This window comes from Halyomorpha halys, unplaced genomic scaffold, assembly GCF_000696795.3.
Source record: "Halyomorpha halys isolate HHAL.00 unplaced genomic scaffold, Hhal_1.1 Scaffold261.1, whole genome shotgun sequence".
Classification (NCBI taxonomy): domain Eukaryota; kingdom Metazoa; phylum Arthropoda; class Insecta; order Hemiptera; family Pentatomidae; genus Halyomorpha; species Halyomorpha halys.
In genome coordinates, this window is record NW_027116513.1 from 268,254 (window position 1) to 294,936 (window position 26,683).

A 26,683-nucleotide genomic window follows, 5' to 3' on the forward strand; every position below is an offset into this window, starting at 1 on the left:
TTAATTTTAGTATGTATGAGATCATTCATCAATATTACCTATTGCCCACAACTGTGTGGCAGATTGTAATATCTATCAATAAATAAATCTATCAAAAAAAAGATTTTAGTATCACCCATTTTCCATGCATTCAACTCATATAAATTTAAAGTTATTTAATATAATAAAATTATAACAGATCTATATTAGAAAAACATCTTTATTTCCACAAATCCGCCAGTAAAACAGTAACTCCAATAAGAACGATAATAAGTGGTAAAAAAAACAAAAAAACATCGTTATAAATTTCTTTTTTTTTTTAATAAATAAATGCATTTCATATAATACAATAGAAAAATTAATAGGTAAAACAAAACCTGCACTAAAGTTTGCCTAGATTTGGTAACCCTTTGTTAGCTTATGCAAAATACAGTTTGAGCAAAAGGCCTTGACATTCTCATGGGCAGAAACGTACTATTGAAGCGAAGATCGGAGAGCCAAAGGTCACAAGATCAAGGAAACAGGAATACAGCATAAAACATTTTGTAAAATCAGCGGATATAAAAAAATAAGTATTAAAACTTTTTACTTATATTACAAAAAATAAATAAAGGCGAAAATTGTTGAAATAAAGGACTGAACTGGAATTATGTGTCGATATAACAAAAAAATTTATTAAATAAAACATTCAGTAATAATTTTTATTTTGAATAAAATAAAATTATTATTGAAATTAGTTTATTTCACTTCCTCCACTATGTGAGGATCGAAATATCAATTAATTTAGAAGGGGAATTAAAACCTGGCTAAAATATGAAAAAACAAAATTTTAATAATGGATATAAATTAATACAGCTTTGTTTTTTTACTAACAGAAATCTGATATTTTTTCCTCAAGTACATAATTACTCATAAACGTAGAATATTTACAGAAATTATAGTGACTAACTCCATTTGTACGAGGGATTTTCATAAGGACAAATTAAAATAATCAATTTTAGAGTTTTCCAAACACATCATTTATGTTTTTAAATAAAATAAAACATTTTGTGAATTTATTTAGGCAAAAATCATGATATCTGCTATTTTCAGGATGATAATCATTATAAATACTTCTATGGTGCTTTATGGTAAGGTTTTAAATTGAGGCATGATAGAACTATTTAGGTTCAATATTTTTGGAGATACAGATTTTCAAACACAATTATCTTTTTTTTACCAGTAACGAGGAACAACATTTTGTGAATTTATTTTGGCAAATATCAGAAAATCAGTAATTTTGAGGAATATAACCAATTGTTTATGGAAATATCAAAAATAACCGAATTTTATTTTGTATAAAAAATGATTAAAAGGAAAGGCACATGAGAGGTGCCTTTCCTTATTCAGTGTAATAATATTTTATAATATAAAATAATTTTAAATTTAAAAATTCTTTGCTTAATAAACCTGACTTATACTCAGCAAATTGGGTCTACTAATTCGCAATGGATACTTCACAGACAATTTTAACAATTGGATAAGTACCAGGAAATGCAACAGTAAATGACAGCAATAATATAATATTATCTAACAGTTGGGCAATCGGTTCGGAAATATTGCGAATATTACCCGCTTTCTGTTTCAAATGGGAATATAAGTGAGATTCCATAACTGGAGGAGTGGAAAAATTACGATTTTGTACCCATGTTGAAGCCTTATCAATAAAAACGTTACATAACAAATGTCACATGTTTCCATTACATCCTAAATTATTCATGTCCTCTATAAGTAACTGTTATTTATATTAAAAAAAAAGTGGGATTATGTCTTTATTTTTAAGAAATTACTAATATACAACGTAACACCATAACGACTATTTCAACTATTATTACACAGAGAAAAAAAATATATAAATTGTGCGTGAGGTGTCTATAACACCACTCTGGCTTAAGGAATTTCGTATTTTAGATTAAATATTGTATATAATGAAATATGAAAAAAAATTTAATTTAAAAAAATGGAAATGCTGATACAGACATTGTTTAAAAATTAAAACAAAAATAAAATAAAATAGAATGAGAGTAAAAAAAGAAAAAGGAGATAAGGAGTAGTAAGAAAAATAAATTCTAATTAAATAACTTTTTTAAAAACACCTTGAGTATAGTGCCTTAAAATATAACTGTATTTTTTAAGAAAATAGAGTCTAAGAAATAAAAATACATTTTGTGATAATAGTTAATTTAATTAATAATAGAATAACAAAATAATGGATAAGGTATTTTTTAATTTACAAACTTACAATGGCTATTTATATTTTATAACATTCTTTTAATTATGAGTTTTAATAATACACAAAAAAGTTTAAAGTATTAATAATATTTATTTTATTGATATAAGCTGTAAATTTTTAATAAATATCTATATCAACAATAAAGTTTGTTTTTGGTCAACAATTTGTAAGGGGTCTTAGAGAGAATATTTTATTTTTAACACCAATTTATAAAGTTAATGTTATAACTATTCGTATACTGAATATTTACCTCGTAAATCTATTAAACAATTATCATAATATTTCATACAAAACAATAAATTTTCATCCAAAATTTCAATCATATAAAAAAAAAAAATGGTTTATATCCCTTTATTATAATTACAAATTAGTAATATTCTTATCTTTATTATTATATTTTTCCAGTTATTTAGTTATTAAACAAAGTTTAATTAATTTAAAAATTTTATTTTGTTTCAGCATGTTATGAGAACACCATTTTTAAACAGATTTTTTTTTAATTGTGTTTTTTATATTTATTTAAATAGTTTTATGTTAATTGTTATTTTAGGATTTATAACTATGAATTTACTTTTTTCTCTATTTTACAAGAACTTTCGTTTGGATTAAAAAAACAAAAAATAAAAGGAATGTGTGTACTAAAATATACGTATAAGAAATATATTTTTAGAAATATAATATAAAAACAACGAAATATTTAAAAATATGTACAATATAATTTTTTAAAAAAATCACGAAATGTTTCTAGAAAGCATTCAAATTCAAAAATAAGTAAAAATATATGTGAAAACATAAAAATCCCATCCCTAATTATCAATATGAACTTTAATTTTAATATTTTCATTAATGCATTCTTTATTACTGGTACATTATTTATAAAAATATAATCTGCTATAACCTAATTATAGTATGGTAAAATAATAACATGTAATAGTAATAAAAATTATACCGATAAGAATATTTATTGAAAGGATCGCGAGAAATGGTATCGTACCATCAGCGTCCTTGACATATATGATACGTGTTGAAGTATAGGTGTAATATCACTAATAAAAATAAATATTTGTATTTATATGACTCAATATAGAAATGTATGGTATAATGGAATGTAATAGAGATAAGGAAATGGGAGAGAGATCGGAGATAGAAGATGACAGACCGACCCCGTCCTTGACATGCTGACTTAATCTTATGACATTCTAGCCCCGACCTTTCTATAGTGAAAGTCTGTCGGCTTCAAGTAGTGTCTTCTCTTTAAACTGATTCATAATACTATGTCATAATACCAATTTTATTTATGAAATAAGTATAGCAATTAAAATATTTTATAAGGAAGATTGTAGACAATAAAAATGATTTAACAAGTAATCTAGCACTTGGATTATTAAAATGTTATTAACAGCTTGGATTTGATTAAATAATTGATTATTAATTAAAATTATTATTATATTCTCAATATTCATTAATCAGTCCTTAGAATCAGGAAGCACTTTAGCTTCCTGTTAAAACGTTAAAAACAAATTATAAGTGGATGATAAAGCCCTATCCCCCCCCGGAAAAAAAATCTTTAACTATAAATAATACAATATTTATTTAAAAAATTTCCAGCATTTTTAAAAATCATTGTAATTTATTAGCATTTTTCCTCTTACATATATTTGACAACACGTTAAAATTGAAGATAGGTTTCTCTTCAAAAATTACAAAAATAATAATTTAAAAATGGTTTTTCTTAAAAACAAATCAATTTTTTTTTAATAACTAAATTTTGAGCTGCCGTGAAATATAGTAACAAATACATAATTGTATTGAAAAAAAGAATTAAAAAACTTGTTTGTTTTTGATTTTTATGTTTTCTTAGGAAAATCATGTAAAGGGATAGGTAAATCTAATAAGATTATTGATCATTTAGCAATAATACTGCTAATGATTGCTAAAATTAATAATTATGTTTATTATAAAATAATGATAATTCGCAAATGGGTTTTCGTGAAAGCAATATTAATAGATTTTTATAATTAATAAAAAAATGTTTGAACCACCATGAAATATTGTAACGTTTACATGCCTGAATTAGAAAAAAATATTTTTTTGTCTTTTAAACTTTTAAAAAACGTTTTCTCTAAATGATAATAGAAAGAAATAGGTAATTTCGTCGACAAGCTAACCCAAATGTTAAAATCATGTGATGTTTAAAAATATATATATAATGTATAAGAAAAAATAATAAAGTCAGAAATATCAATTTATCTCATTTTCAACACCAAAACGTCAATAATTTGACCAAAACTTTATTTATTTATTTTTTAAATAGAAATACATCGTTCACAAAATAATAAAAACAAATTAATGATGGGGTAAGAAACAACATTTAACAGTAAACGAAGCGTCTGCGTAAGATGGTTTAATTTTATAAATAATACTTTTTTCTTTTTTTTTATGATTATAATTTAAATGAAACTATAAATATATTTTTTATAAATTGAAAATTAATTATTGATCCATAAATATGTTTCAATTTATAAGGAATAAACCAAAATAATTTAAGTGTAACAACGTCATGGCTATAGAACAAAATATTTTTGAAAAAAAAATATTTTTCTCCAATGTTTCAGCCCTCAAGCAATTATCAAAACCTTAATTTGATTTTAATTTTTTTAATTACATATTATTATACCCAAAGCAATTCATTAATTAATTATATTTTTTTATACCAATCACCCTAAAATATTGAACACACTAACCTTTTATTATTCGCCTAGGATACATGGGAGAAAAATAATGAAAATCGAAAGGGAGATTTATAAGAAGTTATGTTTTAAATTAAATATTTATGTACTAACCAGGATTACATTGATACATAGACGAGAAATAACGTTGATATTCGCTATTAGTCCCATAAAAACCGTTAAATACGAATTCATACTAATCAAAAATTAAAAAAAAAATCCAACTTTACTGAAAGCGTGTTTAATTAATATTTAAACTCATTTGATACAATCAACAATGTTTTATTCTTATTCTTCATATAAAAACAAATAAATTAGTATATAATAACGATTGGACATAAGCAGTTCTATAAAAAATAATAATATCTAATAATATAAAAAATATCTAACTTTTTTTCTGGGCTCTTTGGGTCCTCTTACTAGCTAATCTATTCAACTTAAGTTTGTACACATGATTAATTTCATATACCGATTTTTTTTTTTTACCAGTAAGTTTTACTAAAAAGGTATTTCCCAAGTAGATACATGAACTCTTCAATAACAATATCTTGACACACTTTTGACTTGCGCACTCATACGTGAAATATGGACTTCAACTAACTGAAAACTAGAAGCAAATTTTCGAAGCAACTGAATATATTTCTTATATATTATGTATTCCCCGCTACACTAGCGAAGAGAAAGCTCCTCAGCAAATGAAGTACGCGATGGGAATATGAAAGTATCTATGCAGAGGACAATGGCGTTGGCCATGGATCCAGCCACTAGAAATACAGTCACGGAGGAAATTATTGCAAGCCGAGCGTGTGGTCACGACAATATCCAGCAGACCATAAATTCGAATATTTGTTCGATTTGGAAAGATGCTGTAAAGTATTTATTATATGATATATTTATAAGTAATTATATAAAATATATTTAGTATAAAGTGACGTAACCTTCGCTACCTGATTGTTCCACAATATCTCATACCTATAAGTCATTTAGGGCTACTAGTTTATACGTATTATGTTGTTAAGTAGATAACTAAATTTTAATTGGATTTTAAGTGACAGAATTTTTAATACATGGTCATACATATTTAAGTAGTTAAGCTATAGTTAATTCATGATAGACAATCAACAAGGCCAGGAGTCGTTAATTCTGTTCTTAAATTAGTTATTTGTGAGATTTTGGACAACTACAATTATTTCACTAATGATTTTGTCTCTAACATAAAATCATTAGTGAAATAACAATTCCTAAACGATTAAGAGGGAAATTGGATAAACAGAAGAGATCAATATGGAGCCAGTGCAACTCTTTTTGAACCCAAACTGGGTTCCACAAGCGCCAGAGATACAAGTGAATGCCACTTTACAAAAATATTTTAAAAAAACAATAATAACAAAATAGCAAATATAAAGTGCATTCTAGAATTTACTTTGCAATGTTTCTTCTTCTTAATTAAAATGTTTAACCACTCTCAGGATAATTGAGGCGCAAATTGTTTTTAGTTTTAAAATGCCCTAAATTATTTTAGCCTAAGAAGGGTGGAAAAGAAAAATTGGGAACTATTGATATAGAGTAACTTATATTACTCATAGTTTATTACCTCAGGAAAGGGTTAAAACACTATAAAAATGTACGGAGAGGAAGTCTATAAAAGAGAATAAGGAAGCTCATGATCTCCGTGAACAAACTAAGGACTAATTCAGGAACAAACATTTCTCATTATTCTCTCTCGAATTACAACACTTCAAGAAATAACAAATGGTATGAAAGCGATTGGAAACATCATATTTGCTAAGTAAACCTAAAAATAAATAAATATTTCACTGAAAAATATAATTATTTATACCTTCACAAATAACATCTCCTGTTTGTCTATCGACATATTAGTTGAGCACCCCTCTTTTTGTTTTAATTATTTTTTTTACGACTGGTTTGGCAATTTATTTATAAAATTAACGACTTTTGTTACTATTTTAATCATTGTTTTTGTGGTAACTAAAGTTTCCTAATACAATCTACTATTACTCCAAGAAAACAAAAATTTTCAGGTCACCGTTACGTTATACCCTACGATTTAATTCCAGTATTTCATATCATCTTCTGATATCATTCATAAGTTACAAAGCTGCGCCCGCAATGTTGTGAAAGTTAAACTTTATTTATTTTATATAAAGTGAGATGATGAAGAGACTATGACATACTATATACAATAATATCTACAACTTGTCTCCTAGAATGTCCTTCAACAGCTCGATTCCGCTGCTACTCCTAGAATCTAACATGAGACTCAGAATAATATTATTCATCACATAAGCAGATGGGAGAATAGGTTAGAACTAGAGAAGGGCGTTAGGTCATTATAAGAGGTAAGTACAAAGGCCAGTACCAGAAAAAGAGCTTCTTAGAAACTGCATATTAAGGTGATAGTTAAATGGGAGTATTGTATGATACTTGAAGTGAACATTTTCCTGAGCTAAGAAGAAAACATTATATACCCTTTATAAAGGACATACCCTTGTATCGGGAGTTGTTTTTATGTACGACGTGTGGCAGAAAAGTAATGAGACTGGAAACATTGCAAGCGATCTGCTAGCCCTGCGGTTTTGTCCTTGATAGAGTATGTGTATCAGTACCCTGCCCTAGCTCAGTGCGAGTTTCAACTCCTTCCGTTACGGGGTTTTTGTGACTGCGACTGGTGAAGTAGTGTTTTGCTTGTGCGTCACACAAAATGAAAAAGCGGAATTTGGACCAACGTTTGAAAAGTTAAAACAGGCCTATGGGAAATATTCTTTATCCCGATCTCAAGTTCTTCGTTGGCACAACTCATTTTTAGTAGGCAGAGAATCCGTTGAAGATGAACACCATTCAGGGAGCGTTTCAACTTCGAAAATCAACGAAAACATCGTAAGTGTGAACTGTGATTGCTGAGAAAGAGGGTCAGACCAGACATTGCAGACAAATTGAAGCTCCATCAACGTCCCATGTCACACTGCCCTCTCCATAACAGAATTTTTGACCTCAAAAGGCATTACTGTGGTTCCCCAGCCCGTCATTCACCTGACCTCAGTCCCTATGACTTTTCTTTTTTCCTAAACTGAAAAATGTCCTCAAAGGACGTCATTTCGAGAATGTGAAAACCATCCTAAAGATTGTAACTGACATGCTAAAGACCATACCGGTTGAAGACTTACTGCACTGCTACCAACAGTGGGAACAATCCAGATAAAAGCTCTTAGGTCACGTCCCAGCCATAACTTCCAACTCTTTGTGATATAAATTTTTAAACTATTTATAACTTTATCGTAATATTGCATCGATAATACATATAAATACACAAAGAAGGAGAAAAGAATGATAAGCTGACTCACAATCAGTCACAACTTCAGAGGACAACCGACATAGGAAGGAGGGCACCGCTAGGGCAAAGTGGCGAGTCACTTCGACCTGTTCCCTGTCGCAACGGAGCTTGTTGCAACGTGTGCTTTTCCACCGTGACGTCAGCCCCGCCATCACATAACATCGTCCTCTTTCCGCTCCAATCACCTTGCGGTCGTCTCATGACTTACCAAATCGACAATTACTGCCTTATGGTGATGAGGTTCAATTCACGCTAACGTTAATTTAAACTTTCGAGACCAGTAATAGTTTATTACGTTAGTAACTTTGTTAGACTAAATGTCGTTAGTTTTATAAAATTACTGTTTCATAAAAAGTAATGCTAAGGCGCAGACCAAGTTAATCAAATATATACATATATAATTATATAATATTCACACTATATACATAATATATCTCTCAGCATTCAAATAAAAATTTTAAACAATAAGTTTTAAAGACAGAAAAAATAGTATATGTTTAATTGGTTTAATTTTTATTTCCCAGAATGTAAGCCATTTTAAAATTCATTGAAATTTAAATACAATTTAATATTAAATGTCTTTTCAGAAATACCGGAATGCACAACTAAACAGTATTTTTTTACATTTTAAAGAAGGTGAGGTAATATCAAACTTGGACAAAATACAGAGTTGAAAGTGGAAAAAAGCTAGGAGTTATTTGTAAGGTCGATTACAGGTGATTTCTAGAACAAACAAGATAATATGGTAATAACCCTTTACCAAAATTTCGCCTTAATATCGCATATTTATGGAGCAACAGCACTATCTGACCAATAAGGGCCCATGAATAATAATGTCCCGTCCCGGTAGACCACTACACCATCGCTATTAGCTTTTATTGCCGTGTAGTCTTCTATGGCTTCCAGGCATGAACTATATACCTCAATAGGTATCCATATCATACACAACACCGATAATACGAATTTTTGGTTAAAAGTTTCTTTATATTAAAATGTCAAATTTTTGAACAAACATCATGATTTTAACATATTTTACAAAATAAAATTTTCTATTGTGGAAATTATAACGCTTTTCTGGACTTTATTCAATTGCTACAAAAAAAACTCCAGAACTATACTGTCAGAATATTTTCTCGTACTACTCTCTAAACCTACATTACGTACTATATTACACATTCTACTCATGTTAATCTCAAATATTGGCCACTTCAAAATGTCGTAATTATCTCTTATTTCATAAAAAAAGTGTTCTTATTATTGTCAAATATACTATTACTAAGACATCCTACCGCAGCGGCCGCAAGGAGGAAGTTGCTCTAACCCACTTGAGAATAGGCCATACTGTCCTATACTGTCTCACCTGATTTGAAATAGTTACCTCCAACGAGTCAACATTGTCAGTCTACTCTTACCTTATCTACATTAAACATATTTTTGAAAAATTTACTCCCTAGTTACCAACAATAAACAAAATAAACAGACCCCAAATTTATCTGAAACAATGATGAAGAAGCTAATTGGTCACATTGGTGTTTGAATTTTTAAAAGCATATCCTTTCTAAATTGTAGCTCATCTTCGATTTTAATTTTTTTTGTTTACGTTGGAATCATATTCATGTGTGAGTGAGTGTATGTGTGTAGCTTTATAATTGTAACAATTCGTAAGCGTCGGTGACCAAAAGGTTTTACACCATTGAACGAAACCTTGTTGAGTGAATTAAAAGTTATATTTAGTCTCTAGGGTTCCATAAAAAACGGCAGAGATTTCGGATTAAACACGATACCAAATTAAAATAAAAAGAATAAATTTAAAATGAAACCCGGGTGTATAGCGATAATTTATTCACTTCATTTAAAAATAAAGCATTCAATAATGACTACTTAATTTTGAGTACTACGGACTCCCCTACAGTATCTTTTATATTCTACTTATCCCTCTGGAATAAATCCGCTACCTTGGACTCAATCTGTACGAACGACTGACTTATGATCATACAAGTCTGAAAAGACAGGAACTCTACGTCGATTCCGACTACAGTAAGGCCAATTTGGACTGAGTTGAGCTTTAGGACTCTACTAAACCATCGAATTTCTATTGTATCCAATCCTTACAATCCAAACTTCATTCATAAAATACTCAATGAACCGTGTATTTATTGTAGGCATATGGCAAAATGTCCATAATAATTAATCAAAAAAGAAGATTGCTTCGATACCTTCTAATGTAGAAAAGTTATTGTTATGCTACAAATACCAGTTTCTTCACAATTTTATTAATTTATTAGTTATATTTTTAGCTTGAATAAAGTTGTAGATTTTATGAAAAAAAAAAAGTTTTGTTTGATTGATGAAAAAAAAAAATCATTTCTTTGTTTTATACATATTTGGGTTTGAATTTTCGAATAGGACACAATAATATAATTTATGACTCAAAACATTCCAAGTAATAATTATTAATTTTTTATTAATCTAATAAAATGAAAATGTAAATATTTCATATCTTTAGTTTGCGTATTATATTTGTTATTTTTATTACTTCTTAATAATTGTAACAAGTTGTTTTCACTTTTTATTTTGTTATCTAGCATTTCTAAAAAACAATATCGAGACTAAACATTGTTTTATAGGCTGAAATGAAAGTTAAATTAATTTCTCTTAACTGTTCTCCTGGAAAGATTATTTCGGAGGTAATTCTCAAAATGAGACTACAACGAATATTTTTATTCTTTTTGGTGAAAAAGTAAATGTGTCTTGGAAAGTAACGGTCCTATAGAGCTCATTTTAGTGATAAATTGTAGAAAAGTTTATCGAGTTCATAGAAGAATAGGATAAGTTATTTTTTATACTTTGAGAGTAATTTATTTAACAGTGAAAGTGGCGCGAAGATTTGCATTAAATTTTTTTTTTTTTTTCGTACAGAAGGGGTTTCCGTAATAAATAAAATTTAAAAAAAAATATAAGTAAAAAAAAAAGAAAAACAAACTTAAAAAAAAAATTAAAATTAGAACAACTGTAATGAAAAAAATCACGATATAGAAAACTATAAAAAAAAATGGTGTAAATTTCAGAGGGTGATAAAATAATAATATTTAACTAACTAAAAACAAAAGTTAAAAAAAAATTAAGCATAAACATAAGGCATAAAAATAGGAAAAAAGAGAAAAATAATAAGAAAATCTCTAGAAACCTACTGATAATCAAAATATTTTGTAAAGAACAAAAAAATCAATACAACAGAACATTTCTTGATTAACTAAAAGTAAATTGAAATATTTCGAAAAATACTGAAATATTTTTAATTTATCAACTAACATTTTGGAAATAAATAATAAAAGTGAGCCAATGAGAATGTTCGGTGAATAGTTTTCTTATTTTAAGGAGCTTCATAAAAATTATAAGTAGCTCAGTGGTAAAGACACAGTCTCACCAATTTGATGTCTATTGGTGGTGCCGGTTGACTAGTCCCCGTTGACTTTTTTCATTGAGTGGCGGTCTCACAAAATGAAAAACTTTGACTACCAACCATGGTTATTCAGTATAAGACTCCAATGGGAGTCTTGGTCAAAAAAAAAAAATTTAAAACATCATTTACATTAGTTTTATTATCTTCATCTCAAGAATAAAAAATATTTTTTTATCGACCTGTGTAATAAAATAACGTCAACCGTCTAACAAGGCTGAGTATATTTATCTCAAAAACTTAGAAACAGCTTTTAAGGTTAGTAGGCGGGTTATCTTAATATCAGAAATTCACAATGACAATATGAACAACACAAAAATCGATGGCGTTGATCAAATCAGTAATCGGAAGTCGAACCAGTTACCATTTAATCTGAATCCTTTCCCTGGCCAGATGCTGGACAAAGAGATGTGATAACCAGCCGAGGATACCAACTGTTATTTACTCAAACGGAGCTTCTCGACTCGGCGAACAAAGGAAAAGAGGATCCCTCTGAGAGTATAATTAAAGCCACAGTTAAAGGTAGACGGGATTGAATGCACAATACAGGCTCAGAAAAAGGCAATCTCTATCTGAAGAAGCGGCGAGGCCCTGCTCTATGTCAGTCCAATATGGAACCTTAATGGAATTTTAATCTTTTCCCCAGGCTAAAGGTAAAGCCTGCTCCACATTTGTCAACGTTTATCAAACTTCATAAATTTATGTAAAACTATAAAATTTTAAAACACAAATGCAGAAACACATTTGAATCCATTTGAAAAAAATAGTTCCCTAAAAACTTTGTTTAAACAAATCTCGGGTTGGAGAAAAAATAAAAGCAATATTTTGTAAACTTCCAAGACAGATGTTCGTGACACAACCTTACTCCTAAACAAAATCTTACTCCTAAATAGCTACCTCTCAGGAACCTTTGTATCACGAAATAGGATTATAGTTCAGTGCAGAGAAGGATTAATCCTGATCAGATCTCTAGAAAGAGCGTTTTTTCTCAACACTATAAGTAAAAATAAAACTCCTTCCACAACACTTTAGTAAGCTTATTTTAATATAAAAATGTTCCTACGCACTAGTCTAAATCGAATAGATATCTTTTTAATGAGGTGTAGATATTTGACCGTAGATTAATGATTGGAGAAGTTTGTCGGGGGGGTGCGGTCAGCAAAGAACAACATAAATAAACAAAACCAAATAAATAAATATGATTTTGTTTATATATGTTGTTCTTTGCTGACCGCACCCCCCGACAAACTTCTCCAAATAGATATCTTTTTATATTAATAAATAAATCACAAAGTACTGCACACAGCTTACTAAAATCCTACAATGATTGATCAATGAACATTGTACGGACAATGTTCCGAAAAATCAGAAGTTGTAGTGGGAACAAATTTCAACCTTCAATTTATATTTATCCCGTTGTTAGCGTGAAGGTAGGAAGTACTTCCCCATCCCACCACACTGTTGATAGGAATCTGTTTTTACAGTTAATTTTTTTTTATTAGGTTACTTTTCCATAAAAAAATAGAAAAATTGAGATAAACTTAAAACATCGATGTTGATGTCACATAAAATTATAGTTCAGTGCAGAGAGGGATTGATCCCGATCAGATCTCATGAAAGAGCGTTTTTTTTTTTTGTTTTGTTTTTTCAACACTATAAATAAAAATAATACTTATATCCTTCCACACTTTGATCAATGAACGAGCGTTCAAAATCGAATTGTTCCAGATTAGAAAGATCTTACCTACATAATTATGGAAAACTTGTTAAGTAGTACCAAATTCCTAAAATCTACTTCACGATTAATACACAAAAATTAATAAACCATTAATAGTAGTTTCCATTGCAGACCTTAATATGTTTTAAGCTTAATTTCATGAAACCTTTAAAAAGGAAATTTATAGATTATTAATCTCCTTTACCGTTATTAATCTCAAACCATTCAAAAGGAAACCTAGTTCGTTATTCGATTTATTTCTAGCTTAGAGCTATAACAGGTATATATTAATCAGATTCGAGATACATATCTCACCTCGAATCTCATTAATACATAATATAATCATCAATATACACATAATCTTATAAATAAAGATACATTGAAACCTTTGGCAAATTATTCTTTGTAATTAAAGTAATGCGTTTTGCTACAGAATGTTGGAAGTAATTCCGATGTGCTTCAGTTGTTACTGTAATGTAGATTGATCAGGGTAGATCTTCAAAATGACAATTATTCTAGATTCCATTTGGCGTACGAGTGGTTGGAGTTGAATTATTGTCAGTGTCTATATTTACAAAAGGTTTCTGTAGTTATATTTTCATAATTGAAATTCCTGAAGCATTGTCTAGCTCTAATTTGAATTTAGCAAAATTCCAATTCTTTGTCAACGATTGTGACAAATAAACACTAAGTGATTATTACAAATTCATTAATGGGAGCCTACAGTTTCAGAAAAGTACTTCTAATAATATTTATCATTCAAAATTCTTACCGTTTTCTTCTGAATTTTTGTAGAAATATACCAAATATTAAAAAAAAAAAATCAACCGAAACAATGCGTAAAGGTCCAGCAGTAATCTGTAAGGAAGTACAGTTTCTCGTACAAAGGTTGAGTAACGAGGTGATATCAATTTAGGATAACTACTTTATAACGGCTAAGTGTGCCCCGGGAGGGCTCCCGCGCCCACAGTGTAGACTTACGGTAGATTTGATATAATACTTTTCTGCAACAGTCGAATTTGAACCAGGGCCTGAATGTGAGTAGCACAGAACCTGACCAGATAAAGCTACCCCGCTCTCTTCTCCCAATTATAACATTTATATTCTGATCTTAACTACTCATTAAATCCTAATTTTTTATAGAATCTATATTGAAAATACATAGACTGAATTATAGAAGTCAGTCACTCTGCCTACTGAGGAGCTCATAAAATTAATTCAAGTTAAAATAGAGTAATGGTCAATAAATCAATTAAAACATAAAACCCACGCTATAAAATGCAGTTCAGATTAATATATCATTAAAATATATATTGCCCACATATGTGCGTATTTAATTCAGTCAAAAATTCTAATTAAAAACAAGAAACTATTTATATATATAAGTACTTTTCTGAATTAAACATTTCGAATTACGATACATTAAATAGATCGAATTTTATTGTTTAGTGGTTACATCATTATTGACTAGGATAAATGAACAATCATAACAAAAATATCGTAATTAAAATCCATTATTAACAGAAATAATTTTACACCTACTTCCAGGAATAGCTGAATTTAAACTTATTTTTAATGGAGTATATAATAATTAATTGTTATGAGAATGGAATGACCTACAGCACTTACACTACACTTACACCTCAACGCCTCAATTATAATTTATTTTCAATTAATGATCTGTACTCACTGTTGAGCCCTGGTATCAGGTACCGGCCTGTTACTGGAAAGCTTGTCGGACGCTTCCTGGTTGAACCTGTTCCTGAGGTACGGGTCTTCTCCCGGCCGCAAACCGCCTCCAGCCACATAGGTCCTCTCGTCCAGCGAGGGCTGTGCCGCGGCCTCCGTCTCTGCCGCCTCCAGAAGGCCTTTCAGTCGGAGCCCGCGGTTCTCTGGAAGGTCTTCCTGGAAAGCAGAAGGTCTGATAAGTCGAAAGTTGAGAAAACACATGTTCAAATCACGTATTCTGTCATAAGTTACACGGTCAAACGGATTGATACTAAAACCAAAACTGGACGTTCAAATTTCAAGGTTATGACATATATATTATGCAACAAATACTGAAATGTTCTCTACAATCTATCTTTCATAAGCTTATAATGTGAACGACCGTTTTTGGTTTTAATAATATTAATACTAAATTCTTTATTTATTCTGGGGCGCATTTGTATGAAGTGCGCAGTTCATTTCACTCTAAGGATAGGCGCTCCTTCACTTTTGATTGGCACGTTGGATTAGTAGAGGACTGTATATATAAATTAATTACATGAAAATAAATTGTTATGAAAAATAAAACATTATTAACAGAGAAAGAAATCTATTGTATAAGTTAGAGGTGGCCGAAACAAAATTATATTGTTAGACATAATTCTAGAAAAACTGTATGCTTATTGATGATGATATATGTTGTGAACTATATGAAATGATGCGGACTTCCTCCATGCCTCATTTTTCTTCTCCACATTCCTATATTTCTCTCTCTTCTGTCGCTGGAAGGCACTCCAAGATGTCTACTCACTCATTCTTTACACTGAATAAGAAGAAAAAGACTGCTTGTAGAAAAGGATGGCTCTCTCATCCCACTAGTTCCTTCTTCTCCTCACAGAGAGCGCTAAAAAAGGTAGGTTGTCTACATGAGACACTGGTTGGGCCTACGGGGGGCTCATCCATTCCAGACTTTCGGTTTATCGAAACAACATACCTTCAGAATAACGTTACAGAAATATTTGGAATAGAAATAATAATGGTAGTTCATTCCTCATCAAATATTAAACCCTATAGGAAGGAGTTGAAAAAAATAAACAAATTAAATCAAATAAAACTCAGATTGGCCGAGATCCTCTTCTTAGTTAGTGGATTACGTTCTCTGCAATCATAGCATATAAATTCTATCCAAAGATATAATAATTCGAAATATGAATTATATATTATTTTTATCTTAGAAGAGGATAATTTTTCAATTTTTTGTCAATCTTGATCCTCTTCTTAGTTAGTGGATTACGTTCTCTGCAATCATAGCATATAAATTCTATCCAAAGATATAATAATATGGAATATGAATTATATATTATTTTTATCCTAGAAGAGGATAATTTTTCAATTTTTTGTCAACCTTGATCCTCTTCTTGGTTATTAATAAGAGCAGCTACTCAAAATATTAATTTCCATCGTATTCTTCATTAATAAACAACGTCAGGTTGTTTTCATATCAGGATGTATTTTCGTAGAATGCATCTTACAAAAGCATTTTTATAAAAACCCAAATAAAATAGATTTTATTGCTATGGACCCCTGCCCAATGTTCACTCGCGTAATATCAGGAACTGGGATGGGCGAGCCATTCAATCTCCGGCCAGTGGAGTATTGTACTTTCACGGTTTGAGCAGAGCTAGCGCAGCTGGCTCATTTCCAAATATTTTGCCATTCTAGCCATGATTTATCTTTCATCAGTGGGATCATCACTGAGCTTCATTTGCGTTGGAATCCCTTCTTCATGCCGCTTCTATTCCTGGTATTTGGCAACTTCGACTAACCGCATAATAAAAAAACGAAATGCTAATTATACGTTACTGTAAGCTGTGTATTATTCTTTGATGCATTATAACGAGATAGAGAAACTGACTTTTTTCCCCATTATTTATTTTAATTAAAGGGAGCAAAAATTATAGCTAGATTATTCCAATTCAAAGCATATGCGTCTCAAATAACAGTACATGAATAAGCAGTAAACGTTTTGACATAATGGAATCATCAGGATAGAATATCTTACAAAGAATGACAATCAAATAGAGATTAAACCACTACCAACCTGTCCAACAGTATGCTTTCTAAATACTCCAATAACGCCTGTTGAACAGATTCGATACTTAGGACTCCATCTTGACAAGAGACTTACATGGAATCCACATACAAGACTGAAACGACAAGAAACTGCTCGTAGATTCCAATTGCTACAACACTTACTTGACAAACGCTCTAAACTTCCCATTCACTACAAAAAATTAGTTACACTACGATAATTAGACCAATTGGACATATGAAATTGAGCTCTGGGGCTCCACTAAACCATCAAATTCCTCCCGCATCCAATCCTTACAATCCAAAATCCTACGTAAAATCCTTGATGCTCCTTATTACGTTACAAATAAATTTATTCACAAAGACCTTAACTTAAATAATCCCATTCATTGAGATTTGGCCCAAAACAGATATGCGTCTTTTCATTCCAAACTCCTTACCCATCCTAACCCATTAATTCTTAATCTTTCATCCTTAACAATCCCTCATAATCCTTAGAGGCGTCTGAAAAGAAGATAGCCACGGGACCTTCTAATTTAAATTAATGCTTAAAGTACCACCAATGGGTGGTTCCTTCCCAAGATTTTCAAGTGTAAACATACAACATATTTACTTATTGTATTTATTATCTGAACAGTTGAAAATCACATTAAATAAATAAATAAATAGAGATTGTGTACATAACTTCAAGACATAAGGTGATAAGGGTGAAAAAAAAATTTAATTTTTGAGCCACAACAGACTTCAAATAACTTAAACTAAAGTTGCTTATGGGAGGTATGGTAGAGATATAGTAACTGGGAAAGTGGACCCGTGTTACGTGAATATCCGATAAACGCAAGGGGACACACTATATGCATATGTATAGTCAATAATAAACAATAATTATAATATCATTATTTGTAGATACTGCACTATGTTAGACCTAACTAACCGAATTGGAAACACAGGAAGATGTGACCCCTGTTTTGTTTCCTTGTCCAAACCTTATAACAAAATTGTCCAACTTACTTAGCCTCAAGGACCAAAATTAAAAACTTGAGATTACGGGTCATAATACAATACATATAATAATTTTATACTTTAAATTTTAAACTTTAAAGTATCAATAAGATTAGTGTGTGAGGTAAAGTTATTAATAAAATCAAAAGTAACAATATTTCTTTATGTTGACCGATTATTCGTTATACATGAACAAGATAAATATTTGTATCGTATATCATTAGATATAACCATTGCAATGACAATCAAAATATATATTTAGTGTGAACATTGTGTTCGACCAGATGCATTTACCAACTAACGAATATCCACCTCTACCTCTGTTATAGCCAACGTCGTGAGATGAAGTAAAGACACATCAGAAAGTTTATTTCCATTTTTACATTTTATTTTATATAATCCTCACACAAAACTGAAAAGACAGGTAACTGCACGTTGATTCCGACTTTTACAGCACTTACTAGACAAACGGCCCAAACTTCCAATTTATTACAAAAAGACATCACAACTATAATAAGGCAATCCGGACATACAGAGTTGAGCTTTCGGTCTCCATTAAACCTTCGAATTCCTCTCGTATCCAATACTTCGTTAAATCCTAAATGCTCCCTACTTTGTCACAAATAAAATCATCCACAAAGACCTTAATGTTCAATACTGCAACAGTGTACTTACGATCAGTCAAATATTTGAGGAATGTTATTTCTATTCCACGAACTTGAGTAGATTGGGAGTGGGACCGAGTGTATCGGATGCTCTGAATGATGACCAGAAGAACGTGGAAATGGTCTTAGTTTTCTTAAAAAGGAATGGCCTTTTGAATAAGATTTAAACCGGAAAATCTGTTATACGTAATAAAAAATACCAAAAGAAGTAATTATTTAAATTTTTTTTTCGAAATTATTTAAGAGAAAAATAAAGTGAAATAGAATTATAAATATAATGAGGTGTAGATAGTTGACCGTAGATTAATGATTGGAGAAGTTTGTCGGGGGTTGCGGTCAGCAAAGAACAACTGATGAAGACCTGAAACTCAGGTCGAAACGTTGGCATAAAATAAATAAATATGGTTTTGTTTATTTATGTTGTTCTTTGCTGACCGCACCCCCCGACAAACTTCTCCAATAATTATAAATATAAATGAAATAGAATTATAAAGCACGAAACATGGGCGTTAATGACCTCAGGGATTTACGCCCTAAAGCTCCAGACAACAACAACCAAAAGTTAACTTCGTCGAACTTCTAAAATTATAAATTTTGAACAGGTTACAAATCTCAATTTATTTTTTTTTTAAGAATTTGATCTTCAAGAACTAATAAAAATTGAAAATTCGTGCATTCCTTTTCGAAACATACTGAAGGGAAAGGCAATCAACATTACCACACAAGCAGATATTTTAACACAAAAAGATCTTTGAAGCTATGTACATTGAAAAAGTGAGAATTGTAAATATAAATTGAAGAAAGGAGATTTGATAATATGATATAATTGATGATGATTGTCTTGTATTTAAATCAAAGCATTAAAAAATTGGACTTCAGGAATATAACGAGCACTAAAGCTAACCTCCAAACCGTGAATCGATTTAAATAAAATTAAACCGAGCCAGTTAGTACAAGTCGAAGATAATAAAATCTTCCGTTATAATGAAAAACTATAAACATAGAGCTTAAAAGCAATAAAAGAAACGTTTCCTTATAATTAGCAAATACTTAAAGAGGCACTGTTTTTTCCAAGGTTAAAACACTTAGTGCTGAACCTTAGTTTCCTTCATAAAACTAAGTAATATTCAAACATGGCTAGGTAAAGTATATCAATTTACTCTAAATTTAAAATAATAATTATGAATTTGAAAGTAAGAATAATTAATTATAATAATCATATGAAAAAACATTAGCAATATAAATAAGTCATGGCATCTTCCTCGCTGTATTTCTCCTTTTTTTAATATTTCCTTATTCTCTCTTGGGTAATTGCTTTTTCTGGCAATTAATCTTTGAAATTAATTTTTCAATTGATGAAATTTCTATTTGGTAGGTACCTATATTTAAAGGTTATTGATTCGTCGTTTGAGAATAAAATTTACGGAGCAAGGCGTTATTAAAATATAACTGTATCCAGAAAAAAGTTTTTAAACAGAAATAGAGTACCGAATCTGATGAAATTTATGCTAGAATCATTTAAACTAATTTCCAACTTTCCCCAAAATCTGGTCCAAATATGGGTTTTCTAAGTATAGATTCGCCGAAGGAAAATATATTTGAACATGTGTCACCATCAAGGACCAGTTGGTACAATCTCTGGTAATTAAAAAAAAAATGAACATATTCGATCGATTATGTCCAAATACAAATTTTACTCCAAACGGTCTGGGAACCAACGTAAGAGTCGTAAAATACGAGAGAACATTTTCAGTTCTGAGGGAAAGATTCATTGATTTATTTTCCTTAATATATATACATCGAAAATTCGATTTAGCTCCAAGAAAAGCTGAAAATTAGTGTTGACGGTGTAGCATAAATTTTATCAACAACTTTATCTCGGAATTATCAATATTTCAATAATGCCTCGTCCCATATATTTTAATATCAATCGTACAAACCTTTCAATCAATCGTACGCCCCTTTCGCCTCTGGCACTAAGGGATCACAACAAAAACTATTTCGAAATAGTTATTTTGCATCTCTATAAATATAATAATCGATTTTGTTTTTGTTATTTTGTTGAGATATTGACTGGATGAAACTACAAGTCGGCCACCAATTTGTATCACATATTACGATACAACGTATTTTCAAACGTAAAACCTCAAATTTTGATAGGGGATAAAACATTTTCATACACGTTACATTAAAAAGGTTCATGATAAAAAATAGATATGATACGCCATTTTCGAATAAAATAAAATGACGGGCTGAGATAAAATTTAAATAAATAACAAAACATGTAATATAGAAGGAAAACATGCTATATAACTAACCACGCGCAATCCAATGAAAATTAAATAACGATCGCAGTTAACCAAACTGAACTAAGCATTTGACAAAGGAACAGTAAATTCTGAACAAAAATATGTATAGACATTAAAAGTTTTAATATTAAAACGCTTTTCTTTCATATTAAACGCATTATTTGATACATTGAAGCTATCTATGTATGTGCTTAACACGCGTCAAGACTATAACAACCCTCAATATTTAAATAAAGATATATAAATACGTTTTTAATTTATTTGTATTAATTTTTGTTACACTGACAAATAATATGCATTAATACAAGCATCATAAGAACACCGTATGATATAGTGCATGACATGTAATCTTGAACGTAAAAGTATTAAAGAGATGTATTAAATAACCCCAGTTGTTATGACTTAGTAATTCTTTCGTCACTAATATAATAAAACAATAATAAAAAAAAAAAATTAAAATATTACTATTCCGCACAAGTTGACCACTCATAAAGTTGCAGACTATTGGTGAAACTACTTAATATAACTTCAAGAAGAGCTATAAAGTTGGTCCCATAAGATCATAACAGCCTTTTTCATTAAATAAAACTCCATTACCACTTTAATGATCTAATTGCACCATAGTTACGATTGAATGTTTGCAAATGCATACCAAATATGCATCAATTGCTTTCGAAGATTTCTTCAAGGGCTATAAGGAACAACATAAAAATTTTAATTAAACCCCAGAGTATCTTTACATAACTGGAATTACCGCCAGCAGTAGATGAATGTGAAAGGAGAAGGTGCTGTAATTTTCTGAGAGCTTAACGTTCCGGTCAACATCAAATTCACAACTTATTTACATAATATCAATTTAAGAAGAAATATTTAAATTCAAGATCCTTCTCATATTAAAAAAAATCAATGGAATCTATTCCTATTTCCAATTTCTACAAACAAAAATATTATAACGCCATTAATAATATTTCGTAGAAATTATTAAAAAATTAAAGGATTCCATTTGCAAGGATTTGAGTGCCGGCAATCAACTTAACTTTCAACGTTTTGCCTCTGTCTGGTTTTATCAACACTACCATTAGAAAAGAAATAGGTCAGTAATAGGTTGGCTATTGGTGAGCCATCTCAAGCAAAAAACTATAATATTAAATTTTTTTGGTGTGGATAGTGATCAAAAGAGCAACTCAAATAGTACAAAACAATTTAGTATGCAACAACATTCCGGCCCACTTTTTACGGTTAAATCAGTGCTAAAAAGATTAAAACTAAGAATATTATAAACAGGGTACGAATATAAAATGATGAAATGTATCGTAAACTATAATGCAGTCCTATAAAAATTATAGTAATTTTAATAAATAGATTAAAAAATATAATAATCAATTAAAAGTATATTATAGCCCTATAAAAATGATAGTCATATAATTAAAGTATAAGATGACATGAAATGTAATGTAAACTATATTGCAGCCCTATAAAAATTATAGTAATACTAAAAAATAAATTTAAGAATCATAATAATTAATTAAACTATATTATAACCCTATAAGAATTATAGACATGTATGTCGCCATAGACAGCATTATAGTTAAAGTCGAGAAATACATTTGACACCAATGTGCTAAATATGGCCTATAACACATTCAATTTTAGCAGAATAGGTTGACTAAAACTTGTACTAATTTCGTAAAGAACCATGGAGGAGGGACTATAAAGATAAAGGGAAGCCAAAAGGTGGGCGTTATATTGAACTCCAGAGGCGTGGCAAAGAAGGAGCTTATCGCCGACTTCCTTCTGTTTCTGGCGGACATTCCTGTTAACCCCAACATAAACCTGAGATCCGGGGACACGACCAAACCACAACATTTTGTCTTCACTTTGCCTAAAAGCTTAGCGGAACTCTTGGTGTACATATGAAGGATATACGTATTTTTGGGGGAAAAAATGGAACCAATATTAATGATCCCATAATTTTGCTAAAAAATAAACCTCATCATTTCCTTGAATTTTGGAATATGATTCGATCAATTTAATGTTCTTAATATATATATTTTTTTTAAATTATTAAGTGTTTATACATTTTTCCTTATTTGTTCATTAGAAAGATTAAGGATTGAGTCTATCAATAGACGGTTATCAGTATAATTTTCTATCATTGTATTTATTACTCTTCACTAACTCATTAGCTTAGTTAATTATATTTATTTACTTTTTATGCATTTGGCATTTAGTTTTTTAATACTAATATTTTTTACTGTAAGTTAGAGGTATAAATTTAATTATTTCTATTATTTAATATATGTCCTCGTTTGAATCCAGTAAGGTCCAAACTCAAAAGCCCTGTCTATTATTAATTTTATTCAGTTATAATAAACATTGGATATCATCTTTATTTAATAAAAATATTTTATTCCTTTAAGATATTGAGATTATATGGGAAAATCCTAACAGGATAAACTGAAGCGGACATCTAATAAGAACAATAGCACTATGTAAAGATAAGAGACAATGAAAAGGATAACAGTGCAAATAACTGTAGATGAATCATTACCCTTATTTACTATCGATATTTACCAATCGATCAAGATTAGATTGTTCACAAAAGTCAAAACTAACACTAGTTCCAATATGCTCGATTGCAACAGAATATTTTAGTTTATAATTTTTAATAAAAATAAATTTTTATAGATGGTTTATTCATTTATTTAATTTAATATCAGTTAAAATACCTCCATAACAGTTAACCTTTGGCGCAGTTCCTTGAAAGAGCTTGACCGGGGGTCTAAAGGTTGGCGCTCGTCCTTGACTGAATAAAAGTAACAGGATGTCTTTTCTCTCCCATAGTTGTCACATTGAAGCTTTTGGCTTTATTCATATTTTATAATAATATTAAATTCATTTATAATAAATAATATTTTGATTTTAACAAAATAAAATTATAGTGAAGTACGACCGGTGGCAGACGAAAAAAAAACCCAAATAGACTAAACGTTTCGCCCCATTTCGCTGGGCTTCATCAAGACTAATAATAAGATAAGTAAATTTTGATAGGACAGTAATTTTTATAAGGTAATAATATAGTTTAATTAATAGTTATATTTTTTATAGAATACAATAATCTTAATAAGACTTTAGTGCAGTACACATTAAATTTCATATCATAATCGTACCATACTCGTACCCTGTTAATATATAATATTTTTTAGTCTTTGTATCTTACTTTTAGCCCTGAAAAGTGGGCCGAAATTTTGGTCCATATAGTAAAACTATTTGATTTACTTTTTTGATCGCTACCCGGACCATATGACTCCGTTAATTATATACAATCAATTATTATATCGATCAAATGTTATAAAAAAAATTATAGTTGGAATTTTCTGAACCTCCTTAATTATTTATTATTATTTAATAAATTCATATTTATAATTATTTACGTAATAGTATATACATATTTGCAGTATTAGTGCTCATTAAATAATAATTTTTATATTTTAGTTATATCAAAATACTTGAAAATGATATGCATTATGAACTTACAGCTAATAACCTCAACCTACACCTGTGCTCCAGTTTGAGTCGACCGTAGACTTCAGCGGAATCGTGCTTTGGCATGTAGGAGATACTTATATTCTGTCTTTCATCAGTTGGTAGGGCTATCTGGTGAAGCATTTCCTCAACTTTTGAAAGACCTCATTCGCTTTACGGTAATCCAACCAGTGTTCCTCTCGTAGCATAAGCTTTTCATAAAGACACAGAGCAGTTTTCTCCCTCCTATCCTGTAATGATTTAAGACCTGCTTGGAGTTCCATACCTGTAATGGGAGTCGATTTCACACCGCCAGTGATTATGCGTAAGGCTTGATTTTGAACTTTGTCTAACTTTAAGCTCCTATTGTAAGGACAGAACAAGTGCTAGACACAAAGTTCAAGCGGAAGGAAAGAAGTGGGAGAGCCTACTGGAAAAGGATAAACGAATGCCCTGCAATCTTAGCAGAGCTGAGAGAGTGGCCTGGTTTATGATAGAAACAGGACATGATCTGCTCCAAAAACACCTCCATCGAATTGGCATCGTAGATTCCCCGAAATGTCCTCTATGCAACATGTGGGACCATCTTTTGACGTGTGTTGGTCAGGAGGATGTTGAGCGAGATGCGGACCAACTAAGAGGAAGAGTCAAATTGTATTGGGCAGCGAGAGGGAAAATGGCGTAATAGTCCACTTCCTGTGGCGTAGGGAAAAAAAAAAAAAAAAAAAAAAACCTAAGAAAATATCAATATCGATATCCCATCTCTAGTCCGGGGTCATGACCAATCCCTACTTTTTGCTTCACTTTTAAACTGAGGGAGAGTAGGCTGAGGCACTTACAGTAAAAAAAAACAAAAACTCTTTTTTATGCGAAATCGAATCGATGAAGCACAAGAACTCGCTTAACTTATTAAAAATATTAATCTTTCTTTAAATTAATAATAACTTAAAAGATTATTTATTACAGTTTCCGTGTTTACTCTAAATACCTGTCCGTTAGCACGATAACATGACGGCATAAAGCACAAGTTGCTTCAATACTTCTATTGTGTATAAAGGTCAAGTTAAAAAAGTCAAAATCTGTATCATCCATCAGCAATGATATTGACATTTCTCCGGATTACAAAACCAACAATAGCAAACCAGGAAATTGGAATTGAAAGTGAAATCAGGGGCCCCACGAAAGTTTAAAATCAGACCAAGCGCCGTACTTTAATATCTCCACCTTCTCTTCCGACAGATTGCCCTATGGGGTAGCTTCCTCTTATCTTCCGCCTTCCCATCTTTGAGGAACCTTTTTATGTTTTCTATTTCAAGATTTCTTTTGGTAATACATTATTTTAACCACTACTTATATTAAAATAGCAATAAACAATAATTCCGCAATTTTTCTAAAATAAAAAAAAAAGTTTCTCAGTACTTATGGTCTTAAATAGATAATTGCATCTAAATAAGAATTAGCTAAAATTATAAACATTGGATTGAAAAAAAAAATTACCCAGTAAATACGTTATACAATGTTTTCAATTAGAAAGGTTTCGTTAGGGTTAATGTAGTTTGGTGCATAATCCCTCCATTTTAATGCCTTAATACATAATAATGATTATAAATAAACAAAAATGAATTTAAGAAAATAAGAAAAATAATGGAAATATAATAGCAGATTTTTATAAAGAAACAAAAAGGTATGGTCATGAAATAATATAAAAAGACAATGAAATAAAGCAGAGAAATAATAACCAAGATTGTTCAAAATAAATTATATACCAGAATTTACATTTAAAATTTAATTTCTTCTGATTTTTTTTCATTGCTTATTTTTTAAAATATTTCATTTAGTTCTTTTAACTAATATATTAATTACTAATTATTATTA

At 30.0% G+C, this 26,683-nt stretch overlaps 1 protein-coding gene across 1 annotated transcript in view; it reads right to left on the reverse strand.

Moving 5' to 3' along the window:
- The window catches only part of Pgant2 (polypeptide N-acetylgalactosaminyltransferase 2), a 272,840-nt gene that overhangs the window by 174,163 nt on the left and 71,994 nt on the right, over positions 1-26,683 (reverse strand). The window contains exon 2 of the mRNA XM_067053287.1: positions 15,200-15,414. Coding sequence (XP_066909388.1) covers positions 15,200-15,414 — 215 coding nt within the window. The remainder of the gene's footprint in view (positions 1-15,199; positions 15,415-26,683) is intronic.